Consider the following 21,359-nt stretch of genomic DNA (forward strand, 5'->3'; position numbering starts at 1 on the left):
ATATCTAAATATAACTAGTGCTCAAGCGAAGATATCTAGACGTATTTCGTTACATACATTCGTTTGAGTAGCAGTTGTTTTTAGACCGACGAAGACTAACTAATGGGGAGTAATACAGTATTTTGTACAGAATCAGAAATAGCAGTACTTCCAACTAAAAAAAAACCCAGTACTTTTGAGTACCAATCGAGGCGAAATAATTCACCCGCGCAATAACTTTGACCGTTCGATCATGGTACCAACACGATCCTGACTGTCCATGCCGGTCCAGAACGTTCCCCAGAGCCATCGCCTCGCTCGGTTTTCCCCTTCCTCCTCACGCACGACCGCCCCAACTTCCGCCGCCGCCTCCGCCTCCGCCGTCGCGAACTCGCTGTCGGCTTCCCCGGCTGCCCCCATTTGGCGCCGCCTCCGCCTGTAGAGGCAGGCGGCCGCTCGAGAGCGCGGTCATGTTGGAGAAAGACAGGATATCCTATTTCTACGATGGTATGTTCCCTACGCCCCCTCTTCTGCAACCCCACCCCCCAACCAACCACCGTTCATACCTAGTTCTCCCCTAGTCGCAATTCGTTACTCTTACTCCTCCTAGGTGTCTCATCTGGCAATTTCGAAAGTAGGGGGAAATACTGTGTGGGCATAGTGGTATGTTGTGCTTGTTTCGCCGATTTGTAGTGGCAAGACGTCAGCATGGGTCATTGCAGTCGAATCCTGTGCTATGGTTATGCGACAAGGAAAATTACTTGATGCTACGTGCCATTGTGATCTGTTCAACTAGAATTGGCGTGTCCCTGTTCTTTGGCCTACTATTTCCTTGAGTTGTTCAACCCTAGCCGTAGGTGCATTGTAAAATTTGCATTAGTGTATGCTTCATTCTTGGTCGATAAGGAAGTCAAATGGTAAAAATTTCTGCGCTAGTTATTTGATTTGGTTCTCATGACTAGTTCCTTAACTGTGTTGTTTGTAGAAAATCCACACACCTTCAACACTATATAAGTTTTTTTGCTGTTCAACCTTTTATGATTGCTTACTTGGTTACTTTTCTGTGACCGAACATCTCAGGGGATGTTGGCAATGTGTACTTTGGGCCAAATCACCCGATGAAACCGCATCGCCTTTGCATGACACACCATCTCGTGTTATCATATGATCTTCACAAGAAAATGGAGATATATGTCGGTATTGAATTATTGTTCATCCCCTTTCTTTGTAATTATGAATTGTTTAAATGTGTCGTTTACCTTATTTTGCTCCCATTGGATTTTGCAGAGACCCCACAAAGCATATCCAACAGAGCTTGCGCAGTTCCATTCTGCTGATTATGTGGAATTCTTGCACCGAATAACTCCTGATACCCAGCACTTGTATGCAAGTGAATTAACTAGATGTATGAATGATGATATTTTTCTCTTTTACAGACTACTCTCCCAGGCTTTGCTATTTTCACAATAAAATACACGCCGCATATATTGCTTGCTTATATTTAGCTGTAAAAAAATCATGTCAAAACTTGGTTAGAACATGTGTATGACGAGTGGACCATGTGCCACGTGCCTAAGAATTTGTGGCTCGCCACAGTTGTTTATATGAACCAAACGCCAGCAGCATTTGGTCAAACTTGCGTAACTTCTGACACCTAACCCAAAACTCCCAAAATGATTTACCTGAATCTAAGGTAGTGCTATATTAGCTTAGGTCTTTGGATGTATGCTTAAAATAGAAGCGGAACACAGTAAGATGGTCTGATCTCTCAACAAATTGTTGTATCCAAATGGAAGCTTAGCTGTTTGCACTTAAATGAAGAACTGTCTGCTATAATTTCCACAATATGCCTGTTGTACTAAATGGAATTGCTAAAAATCACATCTCCATGTATTTGGGGTATTCTTACTTCACTTATCTGACTTCGTCATTGTAATCATTGTCCCAGACAACCTTGGAGAGGACTGCCCGGTCTTTGATGATTTGTTTGAGTTCTGCCAAATCTATGCTGGAGGAACTCTAGGTAATAGGAAAATTGCCAATGCTTCTTTCTGTTTTGTGATCTCTCTAAGCATTTCTTTATTTTTCAGATGCGGCTCGAAGACTAAATCATAAAACATGTGATATTGCTATTAATTGGGCTGGTGGGCTGCATCATGCAAAGAAGTGTGAGGCGTCAGGCTTCTGCTACATTAATGACCTGGTTTTGGGAATTCTGGAGCTTCTCAAGTATCATGCTAGGGTTCTCTATATTGACATTGATGTCCATCATGGAGATGGAGTTGAAGAAGCCTTCTATTTCACTGACAGGTTCATGCTTTTATGGATAGTAAAATACATGACTGTAATTGTTGATAGGATGTGTCTCACTGATCTTCAGAGCCTCCATAGATGCCTACTCTTTTGTTATCACCATATATTCATTTTAGTTGCTAATCTCTGGCTCTGTCTAGTGTGAGGTTGCTGTATAGTAATGCCGCTGTCTCTTTGAGAGCCTTTAGATTTCCAATCTGATTTTGTCTATACATATTTGCAGGGTAATGACTGTAAGTTTCCACAAGTATGGTGACATGTTCTTTCCTGGCACAGGTGATATTAAGGTAATGTTCCACTGACAAGCTTTATGAATATACATTTTATGTAGTTGCTTTTACTTAATTTCTCAGTAGTTCATCGCTATTATTTTCAGTTTGTATCTTAGTTTGTGCTCAATATTGGGCATGAGTTTTATGGTGTTTGTTGTCCCCTATTTACTTATGTCGATTAAAGTTGGAATATGAACTCTCAATTGTATGAAATAGAAGAGACATTTACAAACTGAGTTACAATGGGTTTTAGCATAATATTACTCAAAGCTGATGGTACTGGAGGTAATCAATAATTTTAGGAACCATCGTGACATACTTCAGTTTCTTCTTTTCTTCACTCTCTCCTGTCCACCTAGAAGTAGAACATGTAAGTATGTGACTTTTATCATTGAACTCTTGTCTCTATTACTGGACAATCTTGGTGCGGTATTCTATCCAAATAGCCAGCATCATATTTGGGAATGGTGGAGGTTTATGATCTATATTTGATAAGCGGTAGTGCCAAAAAGGATGTTCTTCATTCTGATGCATGTATTATCATCTGAGCTTAGAAGAATAGAAGCTGTCAACTGACCAACACAACCCTTGCGGTCATGCTTGAACCATCATTTGAAGATTCACTTTATCGTTTTTGTATTGGGTCTTTACTTTTGCCATAATGCTATTTTTGCACATATTTTATGCGTGCATCTGTATGAGTGGAAGGGTTTCTTTACGCAATTGTCTTTGATTGAGTTGCGAGTTCTCCAATCAAAATTATCTCATCAACTAGAGTTTGTAACTCACATAGAGGAATGGCAAGGTTCGATATGAGCAGAAATGTGCGCTTTTCTATTTATTAACATGCTGAAAAAAATGGCACTTACAGAGCCTGCATCTTGCTTTGTTTTTAAATAGTTCAATATCACGTGCTGTTAAGTAATGATGATGAGAGCTTTAAAAAATTTAGCTTCATTTTGTAAGGATGTGCTCTTCATATCAATTTACCTGGCTGTCATTTTGAAGGATATAGGAGACAGGGAAGGAAGATATTATGCAATCAACATCCCACTTAAAGATGGCATAGATGACAGCAGCTTTACTCGCCTTTTTAAAACAGTAAAAGTCGATGTGCATTACTTTATGTTTATTCTTGTTCTTGTTCTCTACTCTTATTGAGGTACGTAATGTTGCTTATCATGTAGATTATTGCCAAAGTTGTTGAGACATATCTGCCAGGTGCTATTGTTCTTCAATGTGGGGCTGATTCATTGGCGCGAGACCGCCTAGGGTGTTTCAATCTTTCAATAGAAGGTACTCTCTAAAACTTGATATTACGTGCTACTATAGATTTGGCAAAACATCAGATGTATAAACTAACCGTGATTACCTTGTCCCCACTGTTGAATTTGTGTATTCTGAGAATTTTCTTGCGTTGATGGTATTTGGGTCCTTTGGACTTTAGTTTCATTGAGCTAACTCACTCGGATAATCTATTATTATACTTACTAACTTGATCTGTTTCCATAAACAGGCCATGCTGAATGTGTAAAGTTTGTTAAGAAATTTAAAATCCCGCTGCTGGTAAGGGAGAAAACTATCATTGTATGATTATTTTTGCTCTTTCTAGGATATTCATGTATTTTCAAACATGCAGGTGACAGGAGGTGGTGGGTACACCAAAGAGAATGTAGCACGCTGTTGGGCTGTTGAAACTGGGGTTCTTCTAGACACAGAACTCCCAAATGGTATCTCATTTGTTTGTTCTGCTCCCCTTAACCTTGTTGGTTTGAGTGACAGTAGCTAGTATAATCCTTCAATATAGCGGCATTTTTCTTGTATTCTTTTTCTTCTTTTCTTGATCTTGTAAGGTGAAAAGTGAAAATAAATCCAATATTGTCCCAATACTCTTCCCTTATAGAACTACTCTCCATAAGCAATTCTTCCTTAGTGGTTATCCATTGTCTGGAGTTTTACATGGCATTTTCTTTGCAGAGATCCCTGACAATGAATACATTGAATACTTCGGTCCAGATTATACATTGAAAGTACCAAATCTGAACATGGTATGAACCTTTCTGACTGATCTTTCTAACTCTATGCCTGCCTGGTGTTGTGGATTTAACTGTTGTTTGGTGCGTCATGTTTTTATATGTTGGGTACGCTTAACTAGAATATCAATTTCTTTCTTTAGAGGTGTGTAGATGTGCAAATGATATTTGTCTTCCTATTGATGAATGGACCAGGACAACTTGAATAGTAAGACGTATCTCAGTTCAATCAAAGTGCAAGTAATGGAGAGTTTGCGGGCCATACAACATGCACCTGGCGTTCAGATGCAAGAGGTTAGTTTGTATTCTCGTCCGCATGTTGATTGTTGAAACATCCCAATTGAAACCGGGGATGGATACCATGTGAAGACTATAATATGCCTTTGCATCTTTTGTTGTCTTTAACTTTCTTGCTTCCACCAGGATAGTGTAGTTTGTTGTTTCTGAGCAGAGACCGGATACATAATGAGTTTATTTTGCAGGTTCCACCCGATTTCTATGTCCCGGATTTTGATGAAGACGAGCTGGATCCTGATGAACGTGTTGATCGTAAGTGAAATACCTCTGGCATGTCTTGCAGTGCTCATATGGACAAGTAAAAACTTGATGATTTCTCCGTGCTAACTCGCCATTGTCCTCTCGAAGCATGTGCGCGCCACATAATGAGAAATTTCCCCTGAAATGAAGTAAATGCGGTCCATTTTGTTATCTATTTATTCTTAAATTGGTTGTATTCTTCTTCATTCAGCCAGCTCCTTGCCTGGTATTGTCTCCAGTCCTTCTGAACCGTGCCATCATATTTCTATTTTCTTACAGAAGTGTGTATTATGTCATGCAGAGCATACCCAAGACAAGCAGGTTCATCGTGACGACGAGTACTATGAAGGCGACAACGACAATGATCACGATGACGGCGGACATTGAGATCGGCATCTTGACGATGTATGTAGGTGGAAGCTGAAAGTCTTTCCCGCAGCAGCTGCTGTTCAGTTTATAACATCGTGGGATGGGGAATAGTTGGCTGATTGACATTTTAGGATCTGACGCTAGGGCTGGAGAGCATTGTGGGAGAACGTAACACTTGCTGACTTGTACAGCATTGTACGATCTCACATTTGTACTTACTTAAAATACCATCATTTCAGTACGTACGTAATTTTTTATTTAGCCTTTGGATTATTCTTGTATTTGTATGTATGGCCTTTTTGAATTTGGAAAAGCAACTGATTGATAACGTTCATAGAGGACTACTTTTTCCCCGAAACCTAGGGCTCCCTGGTGGCGCTAGGGTTTCGACGTGGAAACCGATCGGCGGCCGCGGATCTCATCGGCGGGCCGCCCCAAGGACTCGGCGAGGGTGATGGCTACACCACCCGCGGCGGAGACGACGCAGGCGAACTCGGGATCGAATAATACCAGATCGGCGAGGGAGAAACTTGAGGAAGCGCTGGGAAAGCTGGACATATCCGAGGAGGAGGCGACTCCTCTCGTCATAGATGACCGTCTGGATGGTGCTCCGGTGAAGTGGTTGCTGGCTGGTAAGGTTCTGTACCGCAATCAGTATCATATACACACCATTGGCAATGCTTTGCGACCGGTTTGAGGAAACCCTAGAGGACTGCAGTTCTGCTCGACTGGAGCGAATATGTTTGTGGCTGAATTTGAGTCCGAGCGAGACCGTGACAGAGTTTGGGCAGGATCGCTTTGGCACATCAACAAGAATGCGGTCATCTTGGCCGAGTTTGAAGAGTGCATGCGCCCAGATGAGGTCAAGTTCGATCGCCTGCAGGTTTGGGCTAGGGTTCTTAATTTACCCTATAATTTGAGAGATGATGCATGGAGCCTCCCAATAGCCAGGATGATAGATAAAGAGGTTCAGATTGCTAAGTTTGATCACAACGGAGGCTACCTTCGAGATAGAGTATCGGTGGAGGTCAATAAACCAATGAGGAGATGGGTGCTTATTGATTCGGCGAGGAGAAAGAAGGTGGATTCTTATGACATACAATATGAACAAATCCCATACTTCTGTTTCTCTTGTGGGCGGCTGGGTCATTCGGATCTTGATGAGAACAGGTATCCAGCAGGTAGCGAAAATTCCTCCAGGGGCCAGAAGTCTGACCATAACAGCAAGCAAGAGACGAGGAATTCTAGAACAAAATCCAAGCAAGATGCGGGGGAGGAGGTGGTCTCGCCCTTGAAGAACAAAGAGAACACTCGCTATAAGAGAAAGGAGGGACCGACTGTAGTATATCAACCGAAGCAGTTGCTTCTTACGGCAGCACAAACTCCAGAAAATCTGGATCCGAGTACAAGGACTGCAGGTGGAGAAGATGATGAGGATCTTGTTCGGGAACCAAAGAAGAAGAGGTCTACGCCTGACAACTCGGCAGAGACCGGTGACCGGTCCTGCCCAGCCCAATGAATTGCCTCTCATGGAACTGTCGGGGGCTTGGGAACCCCGAGGCGGTTCGAGAGCTTCGCAGCATTGTGAAGCTAGAAGGACCCACTCTTCTCTTTGTCATGGAAACAAAAATTAAGGGGAAGAGAGTTGAGGACTTGCAAAGACATCTAGGCTTCGACGGGTGCTTTGCAGTGGATAGTGTAGGCCTTAGTGGTGGCATCGGGCTCTTTTGGTCACATGATGTTATTGTTGATCTGAAAAACTATAGTTATGGACATATTGATGCTACTGTTAAATACAAAGATCAAAACTCCTTTCAGTGGAGGTTTACTGGTTTTTATGGAGCGCCCCGAGCGAGCTGAAGATAGACATCATAGTTGGCGTTTCCTACGTACTTTGTACATCATGCCGCATGCGGCCTGGATTTGTATGGGTGATTTTAATGAAACTCTCTATGCTAATGAACACTTCAGTCGGGCAGCTAGGCCTGAGAGACAAATGAGAGCTTTCAGAGAAGTTACCGATGAGGTGGCCCTCCAAGATTTGGGGTGGTCAGGCACAGCTTACACCCGGGACAATCGGCAGGCAGGTGATGCAAATGTCAAGGCGAGGCTGGATAGAGCCTTTGCCAATGAAGAGTTCTGCAACACTTTCAATACATCAGAATCAGACACTTACCTTCTGTTGAATCAGATCATTGTTTTGTTGTAGCGGAGATAAAGGAAAAGCTTACGAACATGTCATGAGCAAAGAGACAGTTTCGATATGAGAACGTGTGTCATCGCATGTGGACTATGACCGTATAGTTTCTGCAGCGTGGCAAGAGGCAAATAGAGGTCCGGGTCTCCAAGGTATTGCGGACTCACTGCATCATCTGAAGGAAACGCTTGAACCTTGGGGGTCTCGTGAGTTTGGCTGCTTAACTCGCCGAGTCAGACAGCTACAGAAAAGACTCGACAATCTTCGGTGTCGTTCGGTGGGACGAGGGCTAACGGAGGAGGAAAAAACTGTGGTCCGACAGCTGCGCGAGGCCCTTCACCAGGAGGAGATTTTGCTACGGCAGCGTTCTCGTGTTCCTTGGCTGAGAGAAGGCGACCGTAATACTGCATACTTCCAGGCTCAGGCAGCTCAAAGGAAACGTATTAACAAAATACAAGGTTTATGTCGAGCGGATGGCTCGGTTTGCGCAAATGAAGAGGAAGATAAGAGTGAGGTTCAAACATTCTATAGGAATTTATATGAATCCCAAGGTTTTATGGATTCTACCGAGCTGCTCACTCATGTTCCAGTTAAGGTCACGGATGACATTAACGTGGAATTAACAAAACCCTATACGGCGGCGGAAGTCAGGGCAGCCTTGTTTCAAATGGCTCCCTCCAAAGCACCGGGGGTAGACGGTTTCACTGCGGGGTTTTATCAGCGTCACTGGAGCTTAGTAGGTGAGGCAGTAACTGCGGCAGTGTTGGATTTTCTAAACGGTGGAGAACTACCAGTGGGTTTGAACGACACTTCTATCACTTTGATCCCCAAGGTACGGCATCCCCAGTTCATATCGCAGTACAGACCCATTGCATTATGCTCGGTTCTATACAAGATTGCTTCAAAGTGTGTGACGAACCGAATGAGAGCATATATGGATGTGATAATCAGTGAAGAACAAAGCGCGTTCGTCGCTGGACGGCTCATAACTGACAATGTCCTAGTTGCATATGAGAGTGTGCACACAATGAGAAGGCGGAAAAAAGGGAAGAACTATGCTTGTGCAATTAAACTAGACATGATGAAAGCGTACGACCGTGTCGAATGGCATTTTCTTGAGGCTATTCTCACGAAGTTGGGTTTCAACATGGTCTTTGTCCGGCTGATCATGAAGTGTGTATCTTCGGTATGCTTCTCAGTCCTGGTAAACGGGGAGCTGCTGCCCTTCTTTACACCCTCGCGTGGGTTGAGACAAGGTGACCCGGCATCACCTTTCCTTTTTCTGCTCTGTGCGGAGGGTTTCTCCTCTTTGCTGAAATTTTACAATAATGGGCACATCGATAGAGGTATAAGAGTGAGCTACAGATCGCCATGGGTGTCACACTTGCTGTTCGCGGACGACAGCTTGATCTTCGTTACTGCAACCGCCTAAAGTGCAGAGAGATTGAATGACATCCTCAGGATTTACGGGGAAGCATCGGGTCAGTGTGTTAATCGTACTAAGAGTGCTATTTATTTCAGCTCCAACACGCCGGCCCAGCTCAAACAGCAGCTTAAATCGGTTCTCAACATCGACGTCGAGGCCTTTAGCGAGCGTTACCTGGGGCTATCCACGGCGGTTGGCCGCATCACAAGCGGTACTTTCGACCACATCGGGGAGAGAGCTCGCGGGAAGATACAGGGATGGTCTGAGAAACTACTTGCATGCGCAGGTCGTGAAACATTGCTGAAATCAGTTGTTCAGGCGATTCCCACGTACTCAATGAGTACATTCTTATTGAAAAGAAGGTGTGCAAGAGTTTGACTTCACCAATGGCCAAATTTTTCTGGAGCAGCTCTATTGACAAAAATGCGTTGCATTGGGTTTCCTGGAAGAAGCTGGCTACCCCAAAGTGCCAAGGTGGTTTGGGGTTTCGTGACCCTCATCAGTTCAATCTTGCGCTGCTCGGGAAGCATGGTTGGCGGTTTATGACTAACCCTAATTCTCTTTGCGCAAGAGTAATGAAAGGCCGGTACTTTCCGGACACAGATTTCTTGCATGCTTCTGTTCCAAAGTCAGCGTCAGCGACTTGGCGAGCCATCATTGCTGGCAGGGAAGCACTGCAAGCGGGCCTTATCAAGAGAGTTGGAGATGGGAGATCCATCGATGTATGGCAGGACAAGTGGATTCCAGGAACCATATCTATGTCACCTCTGCTAAAACCTCCAAACACGCCGGTTCAGACAGTTTCGGATCTCATTGATATTGATAACTGGACGTGGAGGCAGGATCTGATTAGGACAACCTTCATCGCCCCGGATGCTGATGCCATTCTTAACTTCCCAATCAGAAGGGGAGGAGGAGAGGACTTCTATGCTTGGGCTTTTGAACGATCAGGCAACTACACTGTTAAATCGGCGTACCGTGCTCTAATGACTCAGAACGAGCGTTTTGCTCTAGAGGAAGGGACGGCTACCGGCGCTTCTCGAGATGATAAACAGATGTGGACGGCCTTGTGGAAAGTGATCCCAAAAGTTCGAGTGTTCTGGTGCCGGGTACTGAGAGGGATCCTACCGGACGAAAGCACTCTAAAGCATCGCCATATTGCAGTCTTAGATACTTGCAAAGTTTGTCTGGCAAGGGAGGAGGATCTCATGCATGCGCTCATTCAATGTTCCCATGCACGACGCTTCTGGAACGAAGCTTGTGCTTGGTTTGATCTGAGGCTTCCTCGACTACACCCACACTCGTGGGCCAGAGACATCCTATGTGGAGACCGGGTCAGAGATGAAGATCGAGCAAAGATTATTACCATCATGTGGACGATCTGGCATTCTCGCAATCGGATCAAGCATGGGGAAGAAGGAAGAGACCCAACAGCAGCCATCAGGTCGACGAGGGAGGCCCTAGCGCTGCTGGAATTACCGCGGAAAGAAGCTACACTTCTACCAGGCTTCGGATGGCGACCACCTGAACAAGGTATGATCAAAATATCGACCGATGGTGCACTCAATGTGGCGGATGGCCGAGGAGGCGCGGGTGGTGTTGCTCGCTCCGCGTCAGCGCTACTGTGCGCATGGTGCAAGCCGTTCGGTGACATTTCAGATCCATTGATTATGGAAGCTCTATCATTGCGAGAGGCAGTGCTTTTTGCAAAACTTCGTGGCATATCACACGTGATAATGAAGACCGACTGTCAGGAGTTAGTGCAACTCTGGAATTCTCGCCGCAATTCACGTTCGATTGTGGCCCCTATCCTAGATGAAATAGGAGAGCTAGTTTTTGATTTTTCGGTATTTGAGGTTCAACATGTAAACAGGGCAGCAAATCTACCGGCGCATCTCTGTGCAAAACGTGCATGCCTTCTTGGTGACCAGCCTTTTGGCTGATTGCCGGGAGAACACTTTTGTTGAATAAAAGCTCCCTGATTTGCCCGGAAAAAAAAGATAACGTTCATAGAGGCAAAACTAGATGAGAGCATCGAGGCGTGGCGTGTAGACGGAGAGAAGCGCCGAGTGGTGGCCACGCACGGGTCTCCGATCCTCCCCGTCGCCCACCCCTCCGTGACGGACGGCCTCAGCGACAAGAAGCCAAAACGGCGCTTCGCTTCGCCCACTCGAACGCCTTTGTTTGCATCCCCCTCGTGCCCGCCGCACAGCCAATCAATCCCGTCACTTTCGCTTTTGCGGTTCGATTCGAGGGCTCCTCCCAGCGCATGGGGATCGCACAGGCTGCCGCCCCGCTGCGCCTGCATCTCGGATGCTCCGGCGCGGCGCCCCCGCGGCCCACCTCCCTCAGGGTCGGGGTCGGGTTCGGATCCCATGCGAGGAGGAAGGGCGGGAGGAGGCGGAGCCCTCCCCGCGCCGCCAGCTCGCTGCATCCCAGCAGCAACACGAGAGCGCACGACCATGACCCCGCCCTCAAGCCTCCCGCTCCCGCCGGCGATGTCGCCGGGAGGGACTTGAACGGCGCCGCCGACCACGCGCCGCAGCAGAGGCGGCGCGCGGCGAGCGACCTGGAGGAGGAGGCGTGGGCGCTGCTCCGGGAGTCGGTGGTGAGCTACTGCGGCAGCCCCGTGGGCACCATCGCCGCCTGCGACCCCAACGACTCCAGCCCGCTCAACTACGACCAGGTCTTCATCCGGGACTTCGTGCCCTCGGGCATCGCCTTCCTGCTCAAGGGGGAGTACGACATCGTCCGCAACTTCATCCTGCACACGCTCCAGCTCCAGGTCACCCACCCTTCATACTGGTTGGAGTATTTCGGTCGGTTGGTGTCTGTCAATACAGATGCTCCTCTTACTTGTGTTATAATAATGTGTATGCAATTGAATCATTCATGCTGATGCTCCTCAGTTCCAATAAGATTAAGCACAACCTATATGAAATTATTAGTTGAAGGCAACAAATCAGGATACCATTCTGCTCAATGTACTGCCTATCATGTACTCCTCCGTCCCAAAATAAGTGTCTCAACTTTGTACTAACTTTAGTACAAAGTTGTACTAAGCTTAAGACACTTATTTTGGAACGGAGGGAGTATGAAGCTTGTAATAATTTGTAAAAACTGATTGTTGACCATCTATAGAGCTGGGAGAAAACCATGGACTGCCACAGTCCAGGGCAAGGCTTGATGCCAGCTAGTTTCAAGGTGCGTGTCGTTCCGCTTGAAGGTGATGAAGAGGGCGCAACTGAGGAAGTCCTCGATCCTGATTTTGGGGAGGCTGCTATAGGCCGTGTGGCACCAGTTGATTCAGGTAAGGTTTTTTAATAAACCTTTTAATTCAGGTAATGTTGACTCTGTTAATACACGTATAGCATAAAAAAAGAGCCTTAATGATGGTTTTCAGGTCTATGGTGGATCATATTACTGAGGGCATACGGAAAATGTTCAGGAGATCTTTCATTTCATGAGAGAATCGATGTCCAGACTGGAATAAAATTGATCTTGAAGCTCTGCTTAGCTGATGGGTTTGACATGTTCCCCACATTGCTAGTCACTGATGGATCCTGCATGATGGATCGTCGAATGGGTATCCATGGACACCCACTGGAGATTCAGGTAGCACAAATGTCCGAAAGTAACAGCGCAGTGAAACATCACACACACACACACACAACAAACAGCAAAAAGCACATAACCATACCAACACAAACATATATGACGATGGCACAGGCACTAAATAGTAAATACAGTTATGGAGTCTGGTATATTTTTACACAAGGAATGAGAGAGTTCTTACATGTCTTAAATTCTTTTTGGGTGTCACTCATTTCACTGCACGCACAGTTCTGGCCTGAAACCACAAATATTGGCCAATCGAAGCACCTGTCTTTAAAAACATGGTTATTCAGGTCATTCTAAGATTATGGTTAATAGTGCCACGTGATCCTCCCGTGCTATTCTGTAGATGAGTGAGGATTACTTTCTGCTATTTATGCATGATTTCTCATATATCATTTTCATTTCTTGTGCAGTCACTGTTCTATTCAGCCCTCTTGTGTGCACGTGAGATGCTTACCCCAGAAGATGGATCTGCTGACTTGATCCGTGCCCTAAATAACAGGCTTATGGCGCTCTCTTTTCATATTAGGGAATATTACTGGCTTGACAAGAGAAAGCTAAATGAGATATATCGATACAAAACAGAAGAATATTCTTATGATGCTGTCAACAAGTTTAACATATATCCTGATCAGATTCCCCCCTGGCTAGTTGAATGGATCCCTCCGGAAGGGGGTTACTTAATTGGAAACCTGCAACCAGCTCACATGGATTTCCGATTCTTTTCTCTGGGGAACTTGTGGTCTATAGTAAGCAGTTTGGCAACAACCCGTCAATCCCATGCTATTCTGGATCTAGTTGAAGCCAAATGGTCTGATCTAGTGGCAGAAATGCCATTGAAGATATGTTATCCTGCTCTCGAGGATCAAGAGTGGAAATACATTACAGGGAGTGACCCTAAAAACACGTGAGTCCTAGATTGTTGCCTACTTCTGCGAGTCTTGCAGATCGTTTGCATCTGCTCATAACATTTATTTTGTTTTGCTGCAGGCCTTGGTCATACCATAATGCAGGTTCCTGGCCAACATTGTTGTGGCAGGTTTGCAACTTAAGCATCATGTTTGAAATTTTGATGTGTACTATGCAAACCACCTTGTCGAGTGTTTGGATTGATTACTTAGCACCATTTGCTCTTGATTGTAAATGTCAATCAGTTTCTTGTTTTTCTTTTGGCAGCTCACGGTGGCATGTATCAAGATGAACCGGCCTGAGATTGCAGCAAGAGCCGTGGAGGTGGCTGAGAGGCGTATTTCCGTGGATAAATGGCCTGAATACTACGATACTAAGCGGGGGCGGTTCATCGGCAAACAAGCTCGACTATTCCAAACGTGGTCCATTGCGGGCTTCCTTGTGGCCAAGCTGCTGCTCGAAAACCCTGAAAAGTCTAGAATACTTTGTAACAACGAAGACGAGGAATTTGCTAATGCTTTTAATCTCATGGCTGATTCATGCAGCCCGAACAGGAAGCGTGGCAGGAAAGCCCCGAAGAAGACCTACATTGTGTAAGTCTAACAGCAGCTCCAATGTTAGGGGGGTTCTTAGATGTAGCGGTGTAGTTTTTTGTGCGAATCGCACATATACCTCCAGGATTTGTACATATTACAGTGAACTTGTCTAGAGGAAATGCCCGCTTTGAGACACTGTCACTCTGTTTATGGTTGGTTAATTGTTATCAAGGTTTTCGCAGCACAGCACAGCATTCACTTTACCACAGATGCACAGTTATGCTACTCACCGGTCAGCACCATAAAATGGTTACATCCAAGCAACTACTGATGTCCCATCGGCATTCATCAACGCAAACCCATAACATAATTGTGATGTCCGTGACAGACACATGACTTCTAAATCCTTGCTCCTAACTTTATGATATTATTAATGAACAAGAACATATGTTACACAACTTATTACTGGACCTTACTTGAGTTACTACTGCTACATACTGTATCAAGCAACAACGACTACTGCAAGCAGTTGCAAGCAGTAGTGCACAACTGCAACCAGATGCAATTGCTTGCAAGACCATGGCTGCATTCAAAAGAAAAATGCTTGCACAAGACCATGGCTCATCTGATATCTGATGGTATTAACAAGGAATAAACAGGCACAACACCCGACCTTACTCTACTGATAACTCATTTTCAACAGAAAAACTGCAGGGGAGTGAGGAGTGGGGAACTGTGGGACTACTACTTCTAGCTACCACGGTATGGATATTCTTCAGAACACAACGTACTACCACTACAACTTCTACTGCTACTACTGCCACCACTAGAAGAGCTCGAACTCAATGTCGTCTCCATTCATCCGGAACTCAAGGCACTTGCCTTCCTTCTTCTTCCGTGCCACCGCTGCCGTAAGGGTTGAGGCGTCGACGCTTTTCGGGGTCTCGGGCGGTGCAGTCCAACGGATCAAGGCCCAGTTCAGGCCTTGGAAGAAGGGGTGCCGCTTGATCTCGGCAGCTCCTTTCCTCGAGCCTAGCCGGAGCTCTGGCTCCTTCACAAGCAACCCTCTGATCAGATCGCGAGCCTGGTAGCTGACAGCTGGGCTATCAGGGAACTTCAGCCCCTGTGAGACCACATTTGTAAGTGTTTCGTCATTGCCAGGTCCTCTGAATGGTGTCTTGCCGTAGAGCAATTCATACAGAAAGATGCCAAGAGTCCACCAATCGACCGAGCTGCCATGGCCATCTCCTCTGATGATCTCCGGGGCAAGGTACTCATGGGTCCCCACAAATGAATTTGACCTCGCGTCAGTGGGCTCGACGACAAGCTGCGGAAGTGATGGTTTCTTCAGGGGCTCAGCCCTCCGTGTCCTGGAAGGTGTAGAAGATACCAGCCGAGGTGTGAAGCAAGAAGAGTTGGCCCAGGATGGCTGGATACACAGTGGATCGATGCAGCTTTCAGCACAAGGTCCGGAAGGCCTAGGAGGTTCATCTCTTCCTACTGATGAGCACCTCACAAGCACGGGATTAACTGAACACCTCAGGGACAGATCAAAGTCGGAGAGCATGATGTGCCCATCTTCACGAACAAGTATGTTCTCAGGCTTCAGATCACGATATATAACCCCCAACATATGCAGATACTCCAATGCTAGGAGAACTTCGGCGACGTAAAACCTGCAAAGGGACATACAATACTTGTGAGTTAAATAACTTGAAACATGATTTTCAGCTAGAAATTCAAGTGCAGTCGGTCGATGAGATCACACATAAACACCACGGCTGAAGTTACTTACCTAGCAGCGGCTTCTGAAAAGCATCTAGTAGGTTGCTTCTGCCTTAGGACATGCAGGTCACCGCCTGGACAATACTCCATCACTAGGCAAGACAGATTATCTGTCGTGAAATAAGAATACAGGGTGGGAAGAAACGGGTGGTCAAGCATTTGCAGTATCTCCCTCTCAGTTTGAGCCCTCAGCATCTTCTTCCGGCTTATTAGGTACTCAATGTCCATAACCTTCAGTGCAAACATGCAGTCCGAACCAACCAACTCAGCCAGATACACAGTGCCAATATCTCCACATCCAAGCTGTTTGAGAAGCTTGAAGTTCTTCAATCCCAGGGTCCCTTGTTGGATCGCTATACGCTTCATGGCTTCCCATCTCACATCTTTTGACATGTGAGGCCTGCTGCCATTAGCACTGAAACTACCATAACTATCTTCACTGATGCTGGTGCTTGTGCTGTAGTCACCGATGCTGCTCTTTGAGCTTTGGGAGCTTTCACCCTTTTCCTTCGACCTTGACAACTCACAAGGCTGTGAACCAGGGATCCCACTGACATAGCATCCTTTGCCAAAATCAACTCCTTCGGCGCCGAGAGAGCCATCATCAGCACCCTTCTTGCTGGTTGGTGCTGGAGTTTTGGGTTCATCCTGAGGGGCCTCGTGTTGCTTCTTAGTATGAGAACCGGAACCTTTTGGCTCACAATGCTTCTGTGATGCCACCGCTGCAGCTGGTTCCGGTTTAACCTTCTTTTTAGTGGAGGACTTGCTGCGAAACACCAGCCGTGAGCCTCCAACTGGAACAGCTCGCGGACTAGATGCTTTTGGAGATTTACCCTTTCTCTGTTTTGCCACAGCTCTTCCTGCAGTCGGATCTTCGCTTGCCTCCAGTGACTTATTACTGATGACATCTTGGATTCTGGTTTTTTGGACCTTGGCCTTGGTTGGAGACGCTGATCGCACATGCTTGTGAGCTGAAGCCTTACTGTGCACCTTCTTGCCTGATTCAACCAACTTAACCGATGAACTTACTACAACCTTGTCAGGCAAAGCAACGGCCTTCTCAACCTTGTTCTTCCCATCTTGGTCCTCGTCTGTTGGAACCACAACAGAGGCATAAAGCTTCTTAATCGCCCCAGATTCAGGAGTACTCGACACAGCCGCGGGCTTGGACATCCTCTTCATGGCGGCCATCTCCGAGGCCTGGGAGATGCACATCTTCCTGAGGGCCTGCTTCAAGCTCACAGACTCCACGATCTCCGAGCTCGACATGGGCGCCTTCCCAAGCGCAATAAGCCTCTTGTCCGTGCTCGTCTGCCCAGAAGCCCGCGCCGAGGTGCGCACATTGAAGGATCTGAGGAGCCGGTCGAGGTCATCCTCGACCGAGCACGACCGGCCCCCATGCTCCTGCCCCACCGGCTTCACCCTCACCCTCAGGTGGGTGACCCCGCCCGGACGGGCGTCTTTGGTCTCATCCACCAGCTCGACTATCTCCGGGCACCCTGAAGAACCCATCCTCTCCAGCACTCCCACCGCCTCCAGAAATGCTCCCTCCTAGGCGCCTAGCAGAGTATTGAACTTGCGGAGCTCTGCAAGCAGCAACCGCATCTGGGTGGGTGGTGATGCGCTTCAAGTTAGGACCGTTGGCGCCTGCAGTTAGGTGAGCAAAGAGGCAGCTTTCCCGGATCGAGAAGCGGCATCACGAGGCAGGCCCTGCAAGGGAGTAAGCAGAAACTGGATCAGACGGTGTGGGTATTCATGCACAAGAAAGAACCTTATTGGCACTAACATAGTGGAGGAAAAAAGGTGGGAATCTGGAGCTTGAGCCGATCTTGGTGCCCTTGTACTCATTATCATCTCCCACTAGTCACCCTTCCCCACCCATAGTTAAAATTTGAAGAAAGAACTATAGAAAAAACGAAAGCAAAAGGGACATAGATGCGGTAGGTGAGGTGGGGTTTCTCTCTCTTTTCTTGTAGCGAACTGATGCAAGATCCGTAAACCTCCGGGCGGCTTGAGGGACAAGAAGACACAAGCAAGCACCAGATGGGCGAACAAAATGGGGGTTACTTTGAGCCAAGCCAAAGGCACAAACGCGCAGAGTCAAAAAAGAGAGAGGAAGAGCCAGATTTGCGCACGAGAGAGAGGAGGGAAGCGGGGGATTTGGACTTTGGAGCGGGAGAATCTTACCGGCGGGAGGACGGCGGCGACGGCGGAGGCGAGATTTAGGGTTTCGAAGCAGCGGCGGCGACGAGCAGGGGAAGAGGCGGCCAGTCAGCTTGAGCAGCAATGCGCGCACATCTGACGAGGAGGCAAAAGAGGAAGAGAAATGAGAGCGGCTGCCTCCCCCCTCCCCTCACTCACACCTATGGGCTATGGAAGTATGGATGCCGCTCCTCTCTCCCTCGCTGGTCGCTGCCACACTCACCAAACTCACGCACGGTGCCCCCTCTCTCTCTCTCTGGCTATGGCTATGGCTATGGCTATGGCTACGCGAGGGAGCGACGCGCCCCCACCGCAACCCAATAAAAACACGCACCACCACCACCACCACCCCTACCCTAGGATTTACGCTTGTTTATTTATGGCCGCTATTTATTATTGCTGCCTGTAGCAGGGCGTAGCGTGCCTCCCTTTCACGCGTCTCTCTCCTCGCCCTTTTCCGTGTCTCCCTCCCTGGCCAGCAGGGGGAGGGGAGGGGAGGGGAGGGGAGGGCCTTTTCTTTTTTACTTTTCCTTTTCATGACTCGTGTTATCACGCTCGCCGCCGGTACAGGGCGACAAGAATACGACCCGGATGCAGAAAGCAAACTGTAGTAATTTCTTTATTTAAACGGGTTCAAAGCCACCACTACAGAGACTGTCGATCTCTAGCCGCACTAGTGGATGCAATCGCAGCCAGAAGATGGAGTATAGTACTACTGGAGCAAGTGGAGTAGTAATCTGCTTGTTACATATTCGCGGGAGGCCAACTGATTGTGCCGTTACCTGCGTGGTCCGTCACGTCAACAGCGCCGCGTCATGTCGTGCCGCCGCTGAGACACATGGTTACCACTTCACCGCTGTATGTACTGTCCCTAATCTAACGTGTGGGGGCGCACCGCAGCACTGTATCTGTATGTATGTGTGCTGGTAGAGGCAGAGGCTCACACACTGCTCTCCTCGTCGTTTTACGCACGCATTCATCTGCTCCACGCGCACCTCGCGTCTCGCTTGATCCTTTGCCCAAACGCGCGGCGCGGCTGCCGTGCCGCCTCACCCTCGCCAGTCGCGGCCCGCCGTCGGCCCGGTGGATTGGAGTACTTGTATAGTACTCCTATACTCTACCTGCGAGATACTAGTACGAGTCGCTCGCCAGTAGTAGTAGAGTACACAGGCTGACACCGAAATCAAACGGGGTCTTGTATATTTCGTCAAGACGTGAAACTTGCGATACCATCAGGTTCTGATTCTTGTACTCCGTCGCATGCGGCCTGCGGTCAGTGCCGCCGCCTAGAAGCTCGCCGCGCATTGGAATGCGGGGCAAAAAAGAGAGGAGGCGACGCAACGCTCGCCGGCCCGCGCAGTCACACACTTGCCGGCTCTTGCAAAACGGAACATGGGAACGCCTTTGTACTCCTCCGTTCGCTCCTTGGATCTTTCCCTCCGCAAACTTTTGAAAACAAACCAACAGCAACAGGACCCTCGCCGGCCCCGAGGCTGTCTTCATGGCTCCGATGCAAGTACTGCTCCCAACCGCCGTGCATAATTTAAAACGGGCATGTGGGCCGTGGGCCCCTTCGTCACTTCAGTTAATCGTCTCCGTGCATCGGCCGTATCATCGCCATGCTTCCTCCTTTTCTAAAAAAATAAATAAATAAATCGCCATGCCTCCGCAAGAACCAGTCAGCGTACCAAAAAGCCAGTAGTACATCGACATGGCACTAGAGAGAGAGAGTAAAGACGGTAACGGTACGTGGTCTCCGGCCATTACAGAGAACAGAGACGGCAGGGATAGAGATTGCGAGGGTCCGTGGGGTAGTATTTTCCAAAAATCTCACTAGTACGCACGTACCAGCAGTACTGTACCGGTGATCAACATTCATACGCGTGGCTCGTAGATCTTCAAGATTCCGTTTCCTTGGAGTGGAATGCTATGCTATCATCTCATCTCACCCTTTGGATTCCCTTGGCTACTACTTAGGCGGTGTTTGGTTCTTTAGTCTTAGGACTTTTTCTAGTCCCAACTAAAAAGTCTCTAGTCTTTAAAAAATCATTTCTTGTTTGTTTCCAGAAACTAAAAAGTCCCTAGTTCCTTCCTAGAGGTTATTAAATAACCATGTTGTCCCTAGTATATAAAAAAATATCAATCAAACAACATCATGGGGTGGCGGGTCAATGAGTGCATGGAGGGGCATTGTTGAAAAAGTTTCAAAAAGTCTCAAAAATACTCTCCTTGAGAGTTTTTTCATTTAGTCCCAAATGCTTAGTTTAGTCTTTAAAAAGTCCCTTCCGTTTGATAAAAAAATCTCTAAGAGGGATTTTTCCTAGTCCCTACAAAAAAAATCCCTGAAAACAAACACCCCCTTAATGGCACTATGCACCTTGGTCCAACAAAGTGTCTTGCGGAATTACTAGATAGCAAATTTTCACGACATGCAAAAAAAGGAAAGGAAAAGGTTCCAGCAGTCAGGTGCAAGCAGACATAAGAGCATGCCCGCGGCGTGCCGCCTAGCGATTGTTTGATACGATTTGCATGTTGATCCGATATTGTTTTATGGGGTAGTAGTACACTTGGAGTTCTTTTTAAAATATGCTCGTAAATCTCCTACCGGAGCAGTTTTATATTGGTTGAAATCTGCACGACCTCGGTCATCACAATCTGCTGGATTTTCTTTTAGTCCGATGTAACTTCTCCAAGCTGGCGTTTGATCTAACCGCCTTCATAATTTTTTAAGCTCGTACCCAGTTCAAAATGGATGCTCTCTACTATACCTGGCTATGGGCCGAGCCGGGCCAGGCCTAAAAAAGCCCATGCCAGAAAACTAAGGCCCAAGCCCTTCCAAGCCCTACCAACGGGCCTACTTTTCAAGCCCAAGCACGGTTCATCTGGTAAAAAGTCCTGAAAAGCCCTTAGGGCTTAGGGCCGTGGGCCGGGTCGGACCTAAAAGAGCCCACGCCAGAAAACTAAGGCCCAGGCCCTCCCAAGCACTACCAACGGGCCTACTTTTCAAGCCCAAGCCCGGCCATCTGGTAAAAAGCCCTGAAAAGCCCTTAGGGCTTAGGGCCGTGGGCCGGGCCTCTTCCTTAAAATGCCAAGCCCAAACCCGTCCAGGCCCTGCTGGTGGGCTCAAAACTCAGGCCCAAGCCCGGCCCACGGGCTAGCCCATCAGGCCTAGGGCCGGGCCTG

General features: G+C 47.3%; 3 protein-coding genes across 5 annotated transcripts; 2 read left to right on the forward strand and 1 right to left on the reverse strand.

Moving 5' to 3' along the window:
- The first annotated feature begins 271 nt into the window (after positions 1 to 271).
- LOC119355068 (histone deacetylase 9-like) lies at positions 272 to 5,831 on the forward strand. 2 transcript variants are annotated; one of them, XM_037621851.1, is made up of 14 exons: positions 272 to 486; positions 1,060 to 1,172; positions 1,267 to 1,384; positions 1,928 to 2,002; positions 2,070 to 2,289; positions 2,516 to 2,579; positions 3,573 to 3,665; positions 3,752 to 3,860; positions 4,081 to 4,130; positions 4,204 to 4,294; positions 4,542 to 4,612; positions 4,793 to 4,891; positions 5,080 to 5,146; positions 5,436 to 5,831. In XM_037621851.1, the coding sequence occupies exons 1-14, from the start codon at positions 450 to 452 to the stop codon at positions 5,519 to 5,521; spliced, it is 1,293 nt and encodes a 430-aa protein (XP_037477748.1). In that variant the 5' UTR covers positions 272 to 449; the 3' UTR covers positions 5,522 to 5,831. The 2 variants fall into 2 exon arrangements, with proteins under 2 accessions (XP_037477748.1, XP_037477749.1); XM_037621852.1 differs by lacking the exon at positions 272 to 486 and having other exon boundaries at positions 1,060 to 1,176.
- Positions 5,832 to 11,234: 5,403 nt separating this feature from the next.
- On the forward strand, positions 11,235 to 14,433 carry LOC119355070 (neutral/alkaline invertase 3, chloroplastic-like). The gene is made up of 6 exons (XM_037621855.1): positions 11,235 to 11,911; positions 12,268 to 12,436; positions 12,530 to 12,741; positions 13,158 to 13,651; positions 13,735 to 13,783; positions 13,921 to 14,433. Exons 1-6 carry the CDS (start codon positions 11,396 to 11,398, stop codon positions 14,248 to 14,250), a joined length of 1,770 nt encoding a protein of 589 aa, XP_037477752.1. The 5' UTR covers positions 11,235 to 11,395; the 3' UTR covers positions 14,251 to 14,433.
- Positions 14,434 to 14,754: 321 nt separating this feature from the next.
- Positions 14,755 to 18,507, reverse strand: LOC119355069 (serine/threonine-protein kinase D6PK-like). Of its 2 annotated transcripts, none has more exons than XM_037621853.1 (3): positions 18,162 to 18,507; positions 15,985 to 17,684; positions 14,755 to 15,865 (listed from the first exon to the last, which is right to left on the reverse strand). In XM_037621853.1, exons 2-3 carry the CDS (start codon positions 17,484 to 17,486, stop codon positions 15,016 to 15,018), a joined length of 2,352 nt encoding a protein of 783 aa, XP_037477750.1. In that variant the 5' UTR covers positions 17,487 to 17,684; positions 18,162 to 18,507; the 3' UTR covers positions 14,755 to 15,015. The 2 variants fall into 2 exon arrangements, with proteins under 2 accessions (XP_037477750.1, XP_037477751.1); XM_037621854.1 differs by lacking the exon at positions 18,162 to 18,507 and adding an exon at positions 17,761 to 18,146.
- Positions 18,508 to 21,359: the final 2,852 nt, after the last annotated feature.

Source organism: Triticum dicoccoides, chromosome 2A (assembly GCF_002162155.2).
Source record: "Triticum dicoccoides isolate Atlit2015 ecotype Zavitan chromosome 2A, WEW_v2.0, whole genome shotgun sequence".
In the NCBI taxonomy this organism is placed as follows: domain Eukaryota; kingdom Viridiplantae; phylum Streptophyta; class Magnoliopsida; order Poales; family Poaceae; genus Triticum; species Triticum dicoccoides.

What these genes read in the sequence shown, in the direction of transcription:
- LOC119355068 (XM_037621851.1), top strand. Translation starts at nt 450, where the DNA reads ATGTTGGAGAAAGACAGGATATCCTATTTCTACGATG. An exon ending in CTATGCTGGAGGAACTCTAG is followed by an intron (nt 2,003 to 2,069) that starts GTAATAGGAAAA and finishes TTTATTTTTCAG; the next exon opens with ATGCGGCTCGAAGACTAAAT. An exon ending in AATTTAAAATCCCGCTGCTG is followed by an intron (nt 4,131 to 4,203) that starts GTAAGGGAGAAA and finishes TCAAACATGCAG; the next exon opens with GTGACAGGAGGTGGTGGGTA.
- LOC119355070 (XM_037621855.1), top strand. Translation starts at nt 11,396, where the DNA reads ATGGGGATCGCACAGGCTGCCGCCCCGCTGCGCCTGCATCTCGGATGC. An exon ending in TGCACACGCTCCAGCTCCAG is followed by an intron (nt 11,912 to 12,267) that starts GTCACCCACCCT and finishes GACCATCTATAG; the next exon opens with AGCTGGGAGAAAACCATGGA. An exon ending in TGTGGCACCAGTTGATTCAG is followed by an intron (nt 12,437 to 12,529) that starts GTAAGGTTTTTT and finishes GATGGTTTTCAG; the next exon opens with GTCTATGGTGGATCATATTA.
- LOC119355069 (XM_037621853.1), bottom strand. Translation starts at nt 17,486, where the DNA reads ATGGGTTCTTCAGGGTGCCCGGAGATAGTCGAGCTGGTGGATGAGACC. An exon ending in TTTTCAGAAGCCGCTGCTAG is followed by an intron (nt 15,866 to 15,984) that starts GTAAGTAACTTC and finishes GTCCCTTTGCAG; the next exon opens with GTTTTACGTCGCCGAAGTTC.